This window comes from Nerophis ophidion, unplaced genomic scaffold, assembly GCF_033978795.1.
Source record: "Nerophis ophidion isolate RoL-2023_Sa unplaced genomic scaffold, RoL_Noph_v1.0 HiC_scaffold_48, whole genome shotgun sequence".
In the NCBI taxonomy this organism is placed as follows: Eukaryota; Metazoa; Chordata; class Actinopteri; order Syngnathiformes; family Syngnathidae; genus Nerophis; species Nerophis ophidion.
The window spans coordinates 74,724-93,410 of NW_026906970.1; the positions used below are offsets into that span (position 1 = coordinate 74,724).

At 40.0% G+C, this 18,687-nt stretch overlaps 2 protein-coding genes and 1 long non-coding RNA gene across 4 annotated transcripts in view; all 3 read right to left on the minus strand.

The window, feature by feature from the left end:
* LOC133546908 (gastrula zinc finger protein XlCGF57.1-like) overlaps window positions 1-18,687 on the minus strand; it is a 106,062-nt gene that overhangs the window by 42,189 nt on the left and 45,186 nt on the right. The gene's annotated exons all lie outside the window — the stretch shown is intronic.
* Window positions 1,176-4,846, minus strand: LOC133546899 (oocyte zinc finger protein XlCOF8.4-like). 2 transcript variants are annotated; one of them, XR_009805282.1, is made up of 3 exons: window positions 2,448-4,846; window positions 2,291-2,356; window positions 1,176-1,724 (listed from the first exon to the last, which is right to left on the minus strand). XR_009805282.1 is itself a non-coding variant. In XM_061892744.1 (1 exon), exon 1 carries the CDS (start codon window positions 4,740-4,742, stop codon window positions 3,615-3,617), a length of 1,128 nt encoding a protein of 375 aa, XP_061748728.1. In that variant the 5' UTR covers window positions 4,743-4,846; the 3' UTR covers window positions 2,366-3,614. The 2 variants fall into 2 exon arrangements, 1 of the variants encoding a protein (XP_061748728.1); XM_061892744.1 differs by lacking the exons at window positions 1,176-1,724; window positions 2,291-2,356 and having other exon boundaries at window positions 2,366-4,846.
* LOC133546902 (uncharacterized) lies at window positions 8,417-17,884 on the minus strand. The gene is made up of 3 exons (XR_009805283.1): window positions 17,763-17,884; window positions 13,816-14,038; window positions 8,417-9,738 (listed from the first exon to the last, which is right to left on the minus strand). It is a non-coding gene; the product is annotated as an uncharacterized LOC133546902 (long non-coding RNA).

Here is an 18,687-nt window from a genome sequence, read left to right on the forward strand (position 1 = left end):
TTTGGGACAACACTCATTTACTGATACATTCCTTGGTTAATTCACATTACTGATCACTGATACATGTTGTAAATAAAAGATCTGTTGGCTAAAATGTACAAATCGGTGTGGTCTCCCTTAATGTTACAGCCACTAACAAGCCAGTGGTTGTGACAATATACACATTTGTGTACTTTGAAATGAACACAACAATTTGACTGAAAAGGTGAGAATAAACAGTACATACAATTATGTTACATACAATAAACATTGTATGTGTAAATATCCATAATTTACCTCTATACTTATTCATAATAGTGTTTTATATGTTTTTTGAAAAATGACGTGTTACATATTTTATTTTGTAATTGTAGATGATTCCATAGATGAACTCCTTTATATGATGTACATATTTGTTTTACATGTGTTCATACCTTTGCTTTTGAGTACACATAAATCCCTCTTAGTTCATATTTACTGGTTCACATCTGAAACATCTTCTGGACCACTTCTGGAAGCATATTATTATTTACTTTATACATCATTTGAACAGTTGTCTTTTATACAAGATCTTTTACTTTTATAATGTGTGATTTTTTGAATAATTTGTTGGGTCTCTAGAATCCATTCTATTAGTTGTCTTTATTACTCTCTTTTGTAATATGAATATTGTTGTGTGATTGTTTTATATGTATGTCCCCAGACTTTTATGCAATAAACAATGTATGTTTCAACTGAAGTTGGCTACAATAATTCTAGTTAATATTTGTATGTATTTTATTCTCTTTAGTATTGCACTCCATTGTTTTATTGTTTTCTTTATATGACTTACATGTAGTGTCCAGCTTACTTCATCATCTATATTAACTCATACAAATGCGATTACCTTAATTCCTTTAATTTCAATATTATCCATCATAATTTGTGTTTTACATTTTTACAATCTTCAAATATGATGTATTTAGTTTTATTGAAGTTTAGTGATGGTTTATTGATGTGCAGCCATCTTTTTATGGTTAAGTTCTCTATGGATAAAATAAAATGAGAGTTAAATCAAGCGGTAATGAAGATTATTATATACATAATTACACTCAGTAGTGACAATTAAAGACACTTCCATCCTGTTCATTTGAGCAAAGAAAAAGAGTAAAGTGTAATATTCTAAACAATAGAAGAATATTAATATCAGCAGTCAATATTCCAACATTGTGAAGCTGACCTATGGTAAAAAACATATTCAGCATTAAAGGCTTTATGAGAGTGATGTAATGATCAGAATCAGAAATACTTTATTAATCCCCACAGGGAATTTAAATTGTCAGCACTGTTATAAACATGTGAATATTCAAAGTAATAATGTATGATATGAATACCATAATAAATTGGTACGTTTGGGGATGTGTAATATTGTGTGTATGAACATCCTGAATGTTTTCATGCTAGAATAGTTTTAATTAGTAGAGAGTGAAACAAATGAGGCAGTAATGATAATAATGGTTTGTTTTAAGCCTGTTTATGAATAATTAAAGATAATTAAGATACCAAAATGTAGCTTACATCCTCAGTGAGCTGAACTCCAGCAGTAAAGATGAGAGAAATAATGTGGAAAGGTCAGAAGTCAAATGTTTCTTCAGGTAATACATGGAGCCTCTGCTGCCACCCAGCGGCCGTTGGAAAGAATGCATACATTTTGTTTTGACCTCCTTAAAGCTGCTTTTTACTTTCTCTCCTGTTTGTGTCCAAGTCTGTAGTGTGGGCCATAGGACAGAAGGAGGACATTTTGTTAATAGACTGTGGAGGGCAGCAATACACCTAAGATGTTCTACTAGTCTGCTGGAAATAGAAAAGAGGAGAAAGCAAGATGGCGTTGGATGGAGAAAGTCTAAACGTGGGCATTATTGTTCTGTATTTTTAATCAGTGCATACATGTGCACATATATGTCCTTTAATAGAGTAAACATCAAAAATAATTGTTTGTATCTGAATGCACTTTGTATTTAACACCACCATTCTTAAATATGTTGTTTGTAAGAATGTGGGTGTTGTTGAGAAGATGATGCAGGTGTTCTGTCCAATTTAGCTAACTGTAAAAATGTGTTATTTATTCTAGTTTATTTTTAACAATTAATTGTTTTCCTATATTATATTCTCCTCACTTTATCCAGACAGTCATTAGGACAAAAGACCCTGGGAGGAATTTGCCCTTTTAAAAAGGGAAACCTATTCACTGTGGCAGGACAGTATCAAGATGAATTGATCACATTTGTGTAATCGGCTACGAGGCATTTTATTGTCATTGTACAGCACTTACCTTTGGGCTGATACTGATACTGATACTGATACTGTGTTGACCAGTTTGATGATTGAATGTCCAGTACTGTAGAAATGTGTTTGGATATGACAATCCCTTTATTCCAAGCTATCAAAATGAAATGAAAAGTAGGTTCTAGAACATTATGTATGCTGACCTTGGCTTGAATGGCACATTGTCACAGCAGTGAGACCTGACCACACACCACACCACACGCTCCAAAACTGTTTGTCCTCCATGCAATCACCCCCCAGTGTTCCCAGCTGAACACAATTAAAGGAGGCTACCATGGCAACCGCACCATAGCAACTGTCCCATCCCTGTCAACACTTCCTGGTTCTCAACAGGAAGTGGGCGGAGCAATCTGCAGAAAGGGACATTCAGCATGAACTGAAGCCAGCTATCAATCAGAGAAAACAAAATAAAAACAATATAAGCAAATAAGGAAATTTGGCTCCAACAGTCAGTTTTCGTCTTTTGGTGCAGTTGACCTTGTTCTTACATTTCTCCTTCCTCCTAGAGTTCCTGTGTTGCCTTTGTGGGCGGAGTTGTGGGACGTGCACAGCTGCTTCCAATTGACCCTGGTGCTACTTAAGCAGCACCTTGACAGCTGGATGGCACTCGGCGATTCCACTCCACGCCAGTTGATTACATGCTTTGAGTATTTTGCTACCTTGGCCATTCCCAGTGCCATCCATCTTGGTGTTGTTGTGTAGTGTGCACGTCTTGTAACTCCAAACCAAGTTGACTTTATTTGTGTATAGAAGTAGCTTTTGTTATTTTTTCCAAAATGCACATTTAGTCTTCTCTTTTTCGCACCATCGTTTTTTGTTTCCTACTGTTTGGATTGTTTTTGTGAGTAGATTTCCGCAGTAAAAGAAGTGTGAACAGCACTCTGACAGAAGGAGTTCCTCCAAAACGCAACACCCTTTGGCGGACAAGTATGTGATTAAATGCTATACATATAAAATGAAAGAGACAAGTGGTAGAACAAATGGATGGATGTACAGTAAAGCTCTGTGGGATGATGTACATAATTAACTTTTCCCAAACATTCCAAATGTTCCCATGTTTTCTGAAATTGATAATGTTTGAGGAATTCTAAAAAAGGGGGATAAATCATGAACAACTTTAAAAAACACTTGTCATGTGTAGTACTTGACTGAAAAAAGGCAATAATCTAAAATACCTCATCTATAAATCTTAGAAACTATGTGCTGATGTTTTTAGAAGGTCAAAGTTAAAGTCTTGACAGTTTATTTGAAATCCTGCAGTTTCATTTGCTGCTGCTGTTGTCACCAGCACACTTGTGTTTCTTACACTGCTACTTAGAAGACAATCTTTCACCACACACACTGCAACTCAACACTTTCTCTCCTGGGTGTCTTCTCGTGTGTCTTTTCAAATGCTGACTTTGTAAAAAACTTTTACAACATACTGAACATGTAAAAGGTTTTTCTCCACTGTGTGTTCTCACGTGTTCTTTCAAATAGTGCCGTTGCGCAAAATATTTACTGCAGATTGAACAGGAAAAAGGTTTTTCTCCAGTGTGTATTCTCATGTGTTTTTTGAAATTTTCCCTTCGAGTAAAATCTTTACCGCAGATTGAACATGAAAAAGGTTTTTCTCCAGTGTGTGTTCTCATGTGTACTTTCAAATGTGGCCTCTGAGTAAAATCTTTACCACAGATAGAACATGAAAAAGGTTTTTCTCCAGTGTGTGTTCTCATGTGTACTTTTAAATCTGGCCTCTGAGTAAAATGTTTACCGCAGTTTGAACATGAAAAAGGTTTTTCTCCAGTGTGTATTCTCATGTGTCTTTTCAGATGACAATGGAATTTAAATGTTTTGTGAGAGTGAGAAGATGTGAAGTGAGTGTTGTCAGTGTGACATGTCTTATCATCTTTAGAGTCTTCATCATCAGTGTCAGGAGAGTGTGACGTTGTGTCCTCACTATCTGATAGTGGAGCTAAGAGCTTGTCTGCTTGTGATCCTCCACAGTGGTCTCCATCAGCTTCTGTTGTCATGTGTTGTGTTGAGCTGCTGCTTGGAGGCTCCCCCCCTCCCCTCTCCTCACTTTCACCTTTCACCTCATCATCTTCACTCTTCACAGGGACACCAGTCACTGGGAACTCCTCCAACCATTTAGGCTGACTGATGCCCTTTTCCTCCTCTTCCTCTTTAATGTGCGGGATCAGTGGCTCTTCCTCTTTAATGTGAGGGCTCAGTGGATCCACCGCTTCCTTTTTAAAATGGGGTGTCAGTGGGTCCCCCTCTTCCTCTTTAAAATGGGTTATTAGTGGCTTCTCCTCTTCCTTTTTAAAATTGGGGGTCAATGAGTCCTCCTCTTCCTCTTTGATGTGAGTGGTCAGTGGGTCATCCTCTTCCGCTTTAAAATGGGGGATCAGTGGGTGTTTCTTTTCCTTTTTAATGTGGGAGGGCTGTGGCTCCATCCTGAAGCTCCACTTCTGTTGCTCAGGGAGAAGATGTTCTTCACAGACGTCTGCAGGCCACAAGAAGACAAACACGTTTTAGAAACATCCATCTGTGCTCAGTCACACAATGCATTCAGTACTTTTACATGCACTTAGGAAAAACAAGTTATCGTATGAACTGTCTTGAAATCTCAGTGATGCACAAACACGCTGCTCTTTACAACATTATTCACAGGAAAGGAAAAACAAACCAGCACAACAGGACTTTATACTATGGATAGACGGTTGATGGTTTAAAATTGATTCTGTCATATATTATTTCTTATAGAATTATTAATAGAACCGTTTTAAAACAGGCTACACAGGCTCCTAATTTAGTTGATGAAATATGCAGTAAAATATTTCATCATTTCCAGTATTATTTTCTCAAATAAAGCAACCAGATATTAACAGTAAATAAACAAGTACATTAATAATAATTGTTTCGCCAAATTAATACAATTAGAAATGACACAATATGTTACTGCATATGTCAGCTGCCAAATTAGGAGCTTTTGTAACCCATTTGGAAATTCTTCTATTAGCAATCATATACCAAATGATATATCGTGACATATATTGTTATTAAGATATAGATTTTAAGTCATATGGCCCATACCAAACATTGTTTCGCCGAGTCATTTTGTTTGGCCCACCAAATATATTTATTTTTATATTCTTTAGATGTGTGTGTATGTTTAAAATGTGGTACTACTGTTCTACATCACGTGGAAGTGTACATTTAAACCAATGTGGGTGGCACTGGGAGCAGGTGGGTAAAGTGTCTTGCCCAAGGACACAATGGCTCAGATGGCAGAAGCTGGGATTGAACCTGGAACCCTCAAGTTGCTGGCATGGCCGCTCTACCAACCGAGCTATACTGCCAGGCCACCTTAACAACATCAACACATTACCCACCGCCTAAACTAAAGTCTTAAAAAAAACAAAACATTTTTTGTTTTTTTGTCCTGTCCGGCTTCTCAGGCAAATCATATAGTCGATGTAGATGCCCGTATCGCATGTTCACATTTACTTTACAAAAGAGAAGTGTACGATACTTCTCTGGTTGCCTTATTTGTATTTGACTTCATTAGACGTATTGATATTATCATTTTGTGCTAAACTAAAGTCTTAACAAGCTGGTACGCTTCATACTGCCTCTGTCACTATGTCTCTGCAGCCCCCAGCATTGTCCCACCCACACAACCATCTGATTGGTTACAGGCAAAGCGGTAAGAGCCAATCAGCAGTGCGTATTCAGAGTGCATGGAATCAGGGCTCACGGCAGAGGCAGGCAGAGAGGAGAGACGGTGCATGTTAGCAGAAAGGTGTTCAGCAGGTGAGCATAATGCAGCGGACGATCCCCATATCATAATAAACACCTCCCAGTCAACTACTTGTAACATCACTATGAGCCCGTTGACGATCTGGAGGTATAGGCGGTAGCTCAGCTTGCTCACAGTCCTTGAGGTGAAGGCTGATTAGCTTTTAGCGTAACGTTAGCTCATTTTGCGATGTGTGCGTGCGTGCGTGTGTGTGTGTTACGGACAGTAAAGCCCTGTCTGTCTGAGAGAAAGACAAGCATTATTGACCGATAGTTAACATCTAAGTTATTTCACTTAACCTTTTTCTGTGTTGACGCAGCAAAAAGTCAGTGAGTCCTACTCTTCCTCTTTATTGTGAGTAGAGCTGTGACTCCTCTTTCTCTGTAAGGTAAGGGAGGCCTGTGATTCATTTGTCTCCTTAATGTGAGAGCTATCTGGCTCCTCCTTCCCTTTAATGTGGGGTTGCTTTGAATCCTCTTCCTCTTTAATCTTGGGGTACTGCAGAACCTCCATTTCCTTTTTAATATAAGGGGTTGTGACTGATTCTGCTCCATCCTTGAGGTCCGCTCTTGCTGCTCAGGGAAATGTTCTTCAATACACAAGTTAGACGAACAAATGCTTTAGAAAAGTCCAGATTTACCCAGTCACATGACACTTTGTCCTGCATATATTCTGATAATGTCTCTGAGGATTTTATCAGTCCCCACGTTGACTTTCAAGATGTCAAAACCATACGGTACATCAGCGAAGCAATACAAAAACTCATGAAAAAAATAAACACAGCAGTAAAACACTTACATACAAACAAGACAGCTGCTTGTACACCCGAAAGAGAACAAAGAACAGTGTCTAAGAGGAGCATCAACATTTGCATTTAAACTGTAAAATCCTGTTTATGATTTATTTACTCTACTTATTTAAATATGAACATTTTCCTTTAGGAAACTTTTACGATTTCTGTGTTGTTGTAGCTTGTATGCTGCATTTTTTTCCCCCACCCCCAAGATGGCGACCCTGTAGTGGCTGCTGTTGGCAGGAGCTCTGTGCTCTTGTGTCATCCTTTTGTGTTTCCATCTTATTTTCATGTGTTTATATACATATGCATATACATATGCATATATATATATATATATATATATATATATATATATATATATATATATACACATATATATATATATATTTTTTTTTTTGCCTTTTGGTCCGGACCCTTTGGGACTGTGTGACAAGGGGTGGCACTTTCGTGACTTCTGCGAAGCTTTTTTGTGAACTTCTGGATCTGCCTCCTTGGAGCGTTTTGGCCATGGAGACCAGCTGCTGGGTCTCTGCCACACCAGAATCCGTTTGGAGAGACTGGAGGAGATGCAGATGAAGAGACAGGAGTGCGGAGCTAGCACTGAGCGCCGGGACGGAAAAGCTTCACAGTGTCTTGGCTGAATGAGCAGGTATCGGACACCTCGGTCTCCTTGGACGTATCCTCACTCATCCATGCGGACTGGACACTGGCCGAGACTTGGTCGGCGGCCGAGAGTGGAGTCGGCTCTCTTGGTTGCTTTGTTGGGTCTGCTCCCGTCTCTGGCCATCCTCCCTCCACCCCAGCAGACGATGGCGTGGGACACCGCAAAAGCCACCACAGTGTATTTGTTTCTTTTACTTTTTATTCATGTATGTATGTAGAAGTGTCTGGTTGCATCAGCTCTGCTCTTTTAATGTCCTTTGTCTTCTTTGATGTTTCCCTCTTACACATGAAAGAGGGATGTATGCTAGGGCTATAAGTTGTTTTATTCCCTTGGCCTCAGTCTGGACCCCCTCTCCAGGGGCCCAGGCTGAGACCGATTTTTAATTTTTTCTCACATTGCCCCCACTTGTTTACCTGTATGTATCTCACCTTTTTTGCAAGGGGCGCCGCAAGTTGGCAGACCCGTCAGCGATCCTGTTCTGTCTCCCTGGAATGTTTGTCTGACCTTGAATGGGATTGTGCTGAAAATGTTTATTTCCCCTCAGGGATTAATAAAGTATGTCTGATTCTGATGTTTGATATCAACAAAACATAGCTAATTAGTAGAAATGAACTAGATTAAATAATCTCTCAAAGGTGTTGAGACATTGATGGACAGCGGAGAAGTAACTAAATCCAAATAAAAAAATGATTTTATTTTTTTATAAGATATTTAGACTTAGACTTCCTTTTTATTGTCATTCAAAGTTGAACTTTACAGTACAAATAAGAACGCAATTTTGTTGAATTATCTCTTGGTAGTGCAGGATAAAAAAAACAATAAGGTGCAGATATACAGTTGTGATCCAAATTATTAAACCGCCACACAATTTTGGTGTTTTAGCAAGTTGGACATTTATTCCGTATTTTGTTTATAGTCATATCAAATAAAGATGTTTCAAATAGACAAATGCAACTCAAATCGTAACACTGTATTTTACAAAATACCAAAAAAGGACATTTTTCTTAATATCTCATTGACAAAATTATTCAACCCCTTGCAGATCATAACTCTTAAGAACAGAATTTGAATAAGGTCTTTTCAATCAGGTGTTGAACACACCTGTAGATGTGATTAGAACCATAACGAGCAACAATTAAAGTGATTGAAAAAGACTGACGCTCAGCTTCTTGTAGATGGTCAATGGTGTATTTGCAACATGGTGAAGTCCAGGGAGTGGTCAAAGAAGTCAAGAGAGGAGGTAATTTCTCTTCATAAGAAAGGATATGGATATAAGAAAATAGCAAAGACATTACACATTCCAAGAGACACAGTTGGGAGCATAATTGGCAAGTTTAAAGCTAAAGGCACAGTGGAAACACTACCTGGGCGTGGTAGAAAAAGGATGCTGTGTGAAAAACCCCCGGGTAACAACTGAGGAACTACAACAGGACATTGCAGAGGGGGGAACGCAGGTTTCGTCCCAGACAATAAGGCGCGCACTACGAGATGAAGGCCTCCATGCCAAAACTCCCAGGCGCACCCCACTTCTGACTACCAGGCACAAGAAAAATAGACTCCAGTATGCCAAAAAATCATCTGGACAAACCCCAAATGTTTTAGGAAACTGTTCTATGGAGTGATGAGACAAAACTGGAACTCTTTGGGCCTATGAATCAACGTTATGTCTGGAGGAGAAAAAAATTAAGCTTACAAAGAGAAGAACACCATTCCTACTGTTAAGCATGGTGGGGGGTCAATCATGCTCTGGGACTGTTGCTCTGCCTCAGGTACCTGATAATCTTTTCCGTCGTCCTCACCACTCTCTGGAGAGACTTCCAGTCTGAGCCATTGCAGGCTCCAGTCCAGACAGAGATGCTGTTGGTCAGCAGGCTCTCTATAGTTCCTCTGTAGAATGTGCTGAGAATGGGGGGAGGGAGCTGTGCTCTTTACATCCGACGCAAAAAGTGCATGCGCTGCTGAGCTCTTTTTACAAGATCTCCGGTGTGTAGGGACAAGGTTATATTGTCAGTAATCTGCACCCCCAGGAACTTGGTGCTGCTTACCATCTCCACCGCTGTGCCGTTGATGAAGAGTGAAGTGTGGCTGGACTGGTGCTTCCTGAAGTCAACGATGATCTCCTTGGTCTTGTCGACGTTCAGGACCAGGTTGTTGGTTCTGCACCAGTCAACCAGATGTTTCACCACCTCCCTGCGAGATGTTGAAGATGTCTGTGAGAACCCCCGCCAACTGGTCTGCACATCCCTGAAGCACCTGGCCCGGAATGTCATCAGGTCCGGGGGTTCACTTTCCTCAGGGTTTTCAGGACATCTGCTGTGTCCAAGTTGAGCGGCTGCTCATCAGAGCGAGGGGTGTTTTTTCTCGCCGGAGTGATGGATTTTCTCGCCGGAGGGGTGTTAAGTGCCTCAAACCTTTCAAAGTAGTTGTTTAGGTCATTTAGGAAGCTGATACTGTTGTCACAGGGATGGGGGGCAGCTTTATAGTCCGTGATGACCTGTATGCCCTGCCACATTTGTCGAGTGTTCGTGGGGTTCTGGAAGAAGTCCTGCACTTTCTGACTGTGAGCACCTTTGCAACCTTAATGGCACGGTTCAGGTTAGCTCTGGCTGTTTTTACTGCTACCATGTCGCTAGACTTAAACGCCTTGTTCCGAGCCTTCAGCATTGCACGCAGTACCTCACTGTTCATCCATCCAGAGTTTCTCCTTGGCCCGTGTGGGGATGTTCTTGATAATAATAATAATAATAATAATAATGGATTCGATTTATATCGCGCTTTTCTATTGTTAGATACTCAAAGCGCTCACAGAGAAGTGGGAAGCCATCATTCATTCACACCTGGTGGTGGTAAGCTACATCTGTAGCTGCCCTGGGGTAGACCAACGGAAGCGTGGCTGCCAATTTGCGCCTACGGCCCCTCCTACCACCACCAATCATTCATTCATCATTCATTCACCAGTGTGAGCGGCACCGCGGGCAAGGGTGAAGTGTCCTGCCCAAGGACACAACGGCAGCGATTTGGATGTTAATAGGTGGGAAGCGAACCTGCAACCCCCCGGTTTCTGGCACGGCCGCTCTACCCACTACGCCATGCCGCCCCTAATCTGATCACACTGACATCCTCCATGCACTTCTGAATGTATGCGGACACAGACTTTGCATACTTCTCCACACATGTGTTATGATTATCGGTGACGGCTGCCTTGAACATGTCCCAGTCTGTGGTTCCGAAGCAGTCTTGTAATGCTTCCATTGCTCCCTCTGGCCAGGTCCTCACCTGCTTCACTGTAGCTTGCTTTCTGATCAGCAGGGGCTTGTATGCAGGAATTAGCATCACATATAGATGGTCTGAGGAGCCCAGGTGGGGGCGTGGTGCAGCTTTATACGCCTGTTTAATATTACTATAAACCAAGTCCAGCTTGCTTCCACCCCTGGTTGCAAAATTCACATATTGATGGAAATGAGGGAAAACTGTTTTCATGTAAGCTTGATTAAAATCCCCTGCGACGATGAAAACTTCCTCTGGATGTGTAGTTTGCAGTTCATTGATGGAGCAGCACAAAGCGTTCAAAGCTTCTTTGGTGTGAGCACTGGGGGGAATGTACACTGTTGTGAAGATCATAGCACTGAATTCCCGAGGTAAATAAAATGGCCTGCATTTTATAGTTAATATTTCTACATCGGGAGAGCAGTGACATGAGACGTTCTTCCCGTTGTTGCACCAGTTGTTATTGATGTATATACAAACACCACCGCCTCGGGATTTACCAGTGAGAGTGCTGCTCCTATCCGACCCAAACATAGTTAGCTCCTCGATGCTAACTGCCTCGCCCGGGACGAATGGTTTCAGCCACGTTTCTGTGAGAAATATGGCGCAGCAGTCTCTCATCTAGATAGATAAATAGATAGTACTTTATTGATTCCTTCAGGAGAGTTCCTTCAGGAAAATTACAATTCCAGCAGCAGTGTATTGCATATGAATCCAGCGTCAGGTAGTCCAGTTTGTTCTCCAGTGAGCGGACATTTGAGAGCAGGATGGAAGGAAGCGGCGTTCTGTGAGGATTAGCCTTTAGCTTTGTTGTTAGCCCCGCTCGGCATCTCCGTTTCTGTTTCTGATCACACCGCTTATGTCTCCTCTGTCTGCGGTCCCCTCTGGTACTAGGCTCCGCTGCCTCACAGGCCGGCGTAGTATTCCCAGGATAGCGAGGAGGTCCAACGTATACGCATCTTTCGGTCTAATACTGCCCGATCCATCCACATCCAAAATTGTCTGGCGGTCCTACGTTACTACGGAGTGTCCACGCTGGAAGCCAGCCATGAAATTCACAGAAATTACAGGTAGATTTGCCAAAATGTTCTATTACTACCAAGAGCCTCTGCAGCCGCAGCCGAGCAGGGCGCCGCCATCTTGAGACCAATATCTGGCTTGTATCTTCAGTAGGGATGTAAATTTATAGATTTATGGATATGATACCATAATCAATATTCCTTATCGATACCAGTATTTATCGGTACTCTTGTCGGTACTACATGTCATTTGTGGAAATAAAAAAGTGGAAAAGAGGCATTTTAAATAGCATTCCTATTTGCAGAAGAGGTTGAAGTCTTAAAGAAGTCAACTATGTGTGCAGTGCAAGGTGAAATGCAGTTATGTCATCTTCTTCTCAATAACACACACATCAAACTTTGGTTGCTTCCTTATTTGTCATTATTTAAAGCTGATTGTAATGTGTAGCAGCGGCAGCTGAACTCAATGTGACAACGTGTCATAGTTACCTCAGTCAGCTGGAATTAAAAATACAAATAGTTGTGTCGTTAGTCCAGAATCTTCACGGTCTTCATGGACCACATAATTAAAGGCCTACTGAAATGAGATGTTCTTATTTAAACGGGGATAGCAGGTCCATTCTATGTGTCATACTTCATCATTTCGCGATATTGCCATATTTTTGCTGAAAGGATTTAGTAGAGAACATCCACTATAAAGTTTGCAACTTTCGGTGCTAAGAGAAAAGCCCTGCCTCTACCGGAAGTCGCAGACGATGACGTCACAAGTGTGGGGGCTCCTCACATATTCACATTGATTTTAATGAGAGCCTCCAACAAAAAGTGCTATTCGGACAGGAGAAAACGACAATTTCCCCTTTAATTTGAGCGAGGATGAAAGATTTGTGGTTGAAGATATTGAAAGCGACGGACTAGAAAAAAAAAAACGCGATTGCATTGGGACGGATTCTGATGTTTTTAGACACATTTACTAGGATAATTCTGGGAAATCCCTTATCTTTCTATTGTGTTGCTATTGTTTTAGTGAGTTAAATAGTACCTGATAGTCGGAGGTGTGTCTCCACGGGTGTCTTGACGCCAGTGTCTCAGAGGAGTTGACGGCAGCTTTATGGACGGCACAAGCTCAGCTTTTCTCCGGTAAGAAGCGACGTTTTAACCACAATTATCTCACCGAAACCTGCTGGTTGACATTCTGTCGTGATTCATGTTCTCTTGACCGCGCTCTGATCCATAGGAAAGTTTCACCTCCGGGAATTTTAAACAAGGAATCACCGTGTGTTTGTGTGGCTAAAGGGTAAAGCTTCCCAACTCCATCTTTCTACTTTGACTTCTGCAATATTAATTGAACAAATTGCAAAAGATTCAGCAACACAGATCTCCAAAATACTGTGTAATTATGCCGTTAAAGCAGACGACTTTTAGCTGTGTGTGTGTGCAGCGCTCATACTTCCTATAAACCCGTGACGTCTTGCGTAGACGTCATCGTAACACAACGTTTTTAAGACGAAACTCCCGGGAAATTTAAAATTGCAATTCAGTAAACTAAAAAGGCCGTATTGGCATGTGTTGCAATGTTAATATTTCATCATTGATATATAAACTATCAGACTGCATGGTGGGTAGTAGTGGCTTTCAGTAGGCCTTTAGGAACCAGTACTAAAAAAAAAAAATGGTACTTGGTATACATCTCTTATCTTCATCACTAAACCTTTGAAATATGCTGACATATGTGCTGCTAAAGGTAAATAAACAGTAGCCATATTGAATGTTTGCCTTCATTTGACCACGTGAGGTAAGGAGGACGGCCTCTAGGTCACATGGTTACACCCCAGCAATTACACTGTTGATGATTGATGGGCATTCATTTTTAAATGGTGGTGTTAAAAAGCAAACATATCTTCATCTTTAGTGATAAATGTGTCCCCCGGATGAACATGTGTCACAAACATTGTATTAGATGATATGTGGATGTTGTGCTTACTTGGACTGTGATGAAGCTGTGAGGACTCAGGTGGTTTGTCTTCATGCTCTTCAGTCTTCACAGAGACAACAGTCAGTGGAAACTTGCTGACATCAGCCTCCTCCTGCCCTACAGGACACTCTCCCTCCTGACTCATCCACACTTCCTCCTCTTCCTCTTTAATGTGGGGGGGCTGTGGATCCTCCTGCTGCTGAAGGGGACGTTCTTCTTGACGAGCGTTCATCTGTTGGACGTCCGCAAGACAACACAAACAAACTTCAGCTCAGATGTGTCAAATGTTGTTTAGTCTATCAAATATAATATTTTCCAAGTGGACTGACACCACTTTGTGGTGATGTTCTTCTACACATGGAATAATCATCAGTTATTGATTATTATGAATTGTGTCATTGATCCTATTTTCTGCATTTACATTAATTATTGATAAAAAGTAACAACTTATAGAAAACCTCCTGCTGGGATTTTAATACCGTCATGACTGCATGAAGTCAGTCTGCACGTATAAAAGTGTCATTGTGCTGCAGCATCAAGTGACGCCAACTGGCTCCTCCCACTACCAACCTACCAGCCAACCTTGACGTGCACCTCCAAAATAGTCCCACCTCACGTCAACGGTGACCAGGACTACAGAGCTGTGGTCGGTTGGCTTTACTTTTACGCACAATATCCTCTCCTTGTTTTTCCTTCTGCAAAAGCAACATTTTTAGCCCAACAGACAAGAAACAGAAGTGCAGCGAAGCACGTGTAACAAGTGCCAGCGAGTGTGGCCGTGTGATAGTATGTTGCTTGAACCTCACTCACACCTTAGGAAATGTGCTGGCGTGAGAATATATATATATATATATATATATATATATATATATATATATATATATATATATATATATATATATATATATATATATATATATATATATATATATATATATATATATATATATATATATATATATATATATATATATATATATATATATACACATATATTTAGGGACGGCGTGGCGCAGTGGAAGAGTGACCGTGTGCAACCCGAGGGTCCCTGGTTCAATTCCCACCTAGTACCAACCTCGTCACGTCCGTTGTGTCCTGAGCAAGACACTTCACCCTTGCTCCTGATGGGTGCTGGTTGGCGCCTTGCATGGCAGCTCCCTCTATCAGTGTGTGAATGTGTGTGTGAATGGGTAAATGTGGAAGTAGTGTCAAAGCGCTTTGAGTACCTTGAAGGTAGAAAAGCGCTATACAAGTACAACCCATTTATTTATTTATATATATACATACACATATATATATATATATATATATATATACACATATATATATATACACATATATATATATACACATATATATATACATATATATATATACACATATATACATATATATATATACACATATATACATATATACATATATACACATATATACATATATACATATATACACATATATACATATATACATATATACACATATATACATATATACATATATACACATATATACATATATACATATATACACATATATACATATATACATATATACACATATATATATATATATATATATATATATATATATATATATATATATATATATATATATATATATATATATTAGGGGTGGGCAAATTAATGCGTTAATTACGAGTTAATTTATCAATCTATTAACACCGACAATTATTTTATTGCACATTTGCGTATGTTGTTTACATGCTTTTATTTTGTTAACGCCTTTTCTTAACAAGATGGCGACGCCCGGACGGGCTTCGGCGTGAGGAGCTTTTGCAAAAGATGGAACACTTGGCAAAAATACCGGACAATTCTGCAAATTTCATGGCTGGCTTACAGCGTGGTCACTCCGGGATCACTTACGACCGCCAGACAATTCTGGATGTGGATAGATCGGGCCGTTTTGGACTGAATGACGCGTGCTTGCTAGACCGGCTAGCTAGCATGGGAATACTTTGCCGGCTACATCCAGCGGCCTGTGAAGCAGCGGAGTATATGTGTTGTCTGTCTATTTATGAATAATGCAGACCAGGAGTGTTGGCTGAGTTCTTAACGTTTGCTTTCAGAGCGTGCATATCACAACATACAAGATGCTGTCATGGCGACACACAACCTATACCGGGCTACCGCGCATGCTCGTCACTCCTGTTGCATGCTGGGTAGGGTAGTTCTTTTTTTCCCTGGCTCATAACATCACAATATAGTACCATGTATATGATGCCTTCAGTTAATTAAAGCACCAAGCAAACAATCGGAAAATTCCCATCATATCAATTCCTAGATAAATGATAAATAAATAAATAAATGGGTTGTACTTGTATAGCGCTTTTCTACCTTCAAGGTACTCAAAGCGCTTTGACACTACTTCCACATTTACCCATTCACACACACATTCACACACTGATGGAGGGAGCTGCCATGCAAGGCGCTAACCAGCAACCATCAGGAGCAAGGGTGAAGTGTCTTGCTCAGGACACAACGGACGTGACGAGGTTGGTTCTAGGTGGGATTTGAACCAGTGACCCTCGGGTTGCGCACGGCCACTCTGCCACTGCGCCACGCCGTCCTATGGTCATAATTATTTTAAGTGCACTACGCAGAATAAACAAAACATTATTAATATTGCTAGAACAGATAATTTGATCAAACATTCCCTAAAACAGCCCACTACCTATAATATAGTTTTTTTAAACATAAGATCCCTGATTAAAAAAATGTTTGAGCTGTTACCTCAGAAATTGCCTGTTCAGATGTTATGATTGTGGCTCAGAGATTTGTATGTAGATTATATTTATTTTCCATAACAAACAGGATAACTTAAATACCCTGGCAGTGGCAATTAGCTTAAATGTTTGTATTTACATTTTTTGAGTTGATTTTCATAAAATATGCAATTTAACTGCTACTGTTTAACAAGGACTGATTTAAATTGTGTTTGCACAACAAATGTTTTGGCGCTTTTGTTCATGTGAGAGAATATTCCAATGAAGGTGCACTACACACTACTTTTGAATTCATTATTGGGCTTTGTGTATACAATGCAGTTAATCGCGATTAATCGGAGAAATAGTGCGATTAACTTCGATTACAATTTTTAATCGTTACCCAGCCCTAATATATATATATATATATATATATACATATATATATATACATATATTAGAATATTTGGGTACCTCATGATTTGATTACAAACAAAATATTGATGCATATTCAATTTGTGTCCAGTATATTAAAGCCATTTTTCATATTTAACATTTATTTAATTAAATATTTATTTTAGTCTGACTGAATAAGCATTAATCACTTACAATTGTGCAAATAGTGTTTTCGTAATAACACCAGTTGATTTAATTTCCATGATATGTCCACCGAATGCAGCTGAGATAGGCTCCAACACCCCCTGTCCCCCCTCGCAACCCCAAATAGGGACAAGCGGTAGAAAATGGATGGATGTTATCAAAGGAATAGAAGTGCATGCAAACATCATTTATATTTATTGTTAATAAAGTTGACACCAACACAAAATAGACCACTGCAATAATATTCTACTGTCATTATAATAATAATATTTGTAATTATTTTTTCATCCTGTAAAGCATCTTTGAGTACACTGAAAAGCGCTATACCAAATAAAATGTATTATTATTATATAATGTGACTTATTCCAGACTTAAATTTCGAGACGTTCGTTTCTTTCTAGTAACAAATATTCAATGATGTTAAGCGTGACTGTAATATACAACAAAAAACAGTTAAAGTATTAAATAAGTCAATATAATTCTCATAGAGAACATATAAAATACACTCCTCAAAAAAAAACGCTCGCATTTGCTACAAAGGCCTGCTAGCGGGCTAAAGCTAGCACGTTAGCTTCGAACAACATATGAGGTAAATAAGATAAATAATATGAAAATATATCATGTATATTACCTCATAAGCCGCGTGTACAAGAGAGGAGTGGAATATATTCTTCCTATTGTTACACCAGCAACTCTTTTTTGTCTTCTGTGGCCGGGCGAAGGAAGTGTGCACCACCTACTATTGTCCCAGTGAAACACGTGTTTGAAGGAAGTGTGCACCACTCACTATTGTCCCAGTGAAACACGTGTTTGAAGGAAGTGTGCACCACTCACTATTGTCCCAGTGAAACACGTGTTTGAAGGAAGTGTGCACCACTCACTAGTGTCCCAGTGAAACACGTGTTTGAAGGAAGTGTGCACCACTCACTATTGTCCCAGTGAAACACGTGTTTGAAGGAAGTGTGCACCACTCACTATTGTCCCAGTGAAACATGTGTTTGAAGGAAGTGTGCACCACTCACTATTGTCCCAGTGAAACACAAGTTTGAAGGAAGTGTGCACCACTCACTATTGTCCCAGTGAAACACGTGTTTGAAGGAAGTGTGCACCACTCACTATTGTCCCAGTGAAACACGTGTTTGAAGGAAGTGTGCACCACTCACTATTGTCCCAGTGAAACATGTGTTTGAAGGAAGTGTGCACCACTCACTATTGTCCCAGTGAAACACAAGTTTGAAGGAAGTGTGCACCACTCACTATTGTCCCAGTGAAACACGTGTTTGAAGGAAGTGTGCACCACTCACTATTGTCCCAGTGAAACACGTATTTGGCCAACATTTGTTCTGCGGTTGAGAACACCTCGATGACGTCACACAGGAGGTAGAACAAAACAAGACGTTGTATTGGTTATTATGGTTTCTAGGTCTTAATTACAACGTACATGTGCACATGTGTGTCGTTTAACAGAGTAAACGTCGTTATTAATTGTTTGTATGCGGATACATTAGTCTGAGTGCACTTTGACGTGCTAGCCTAGCCTGCTGGTTAGCTTAGCT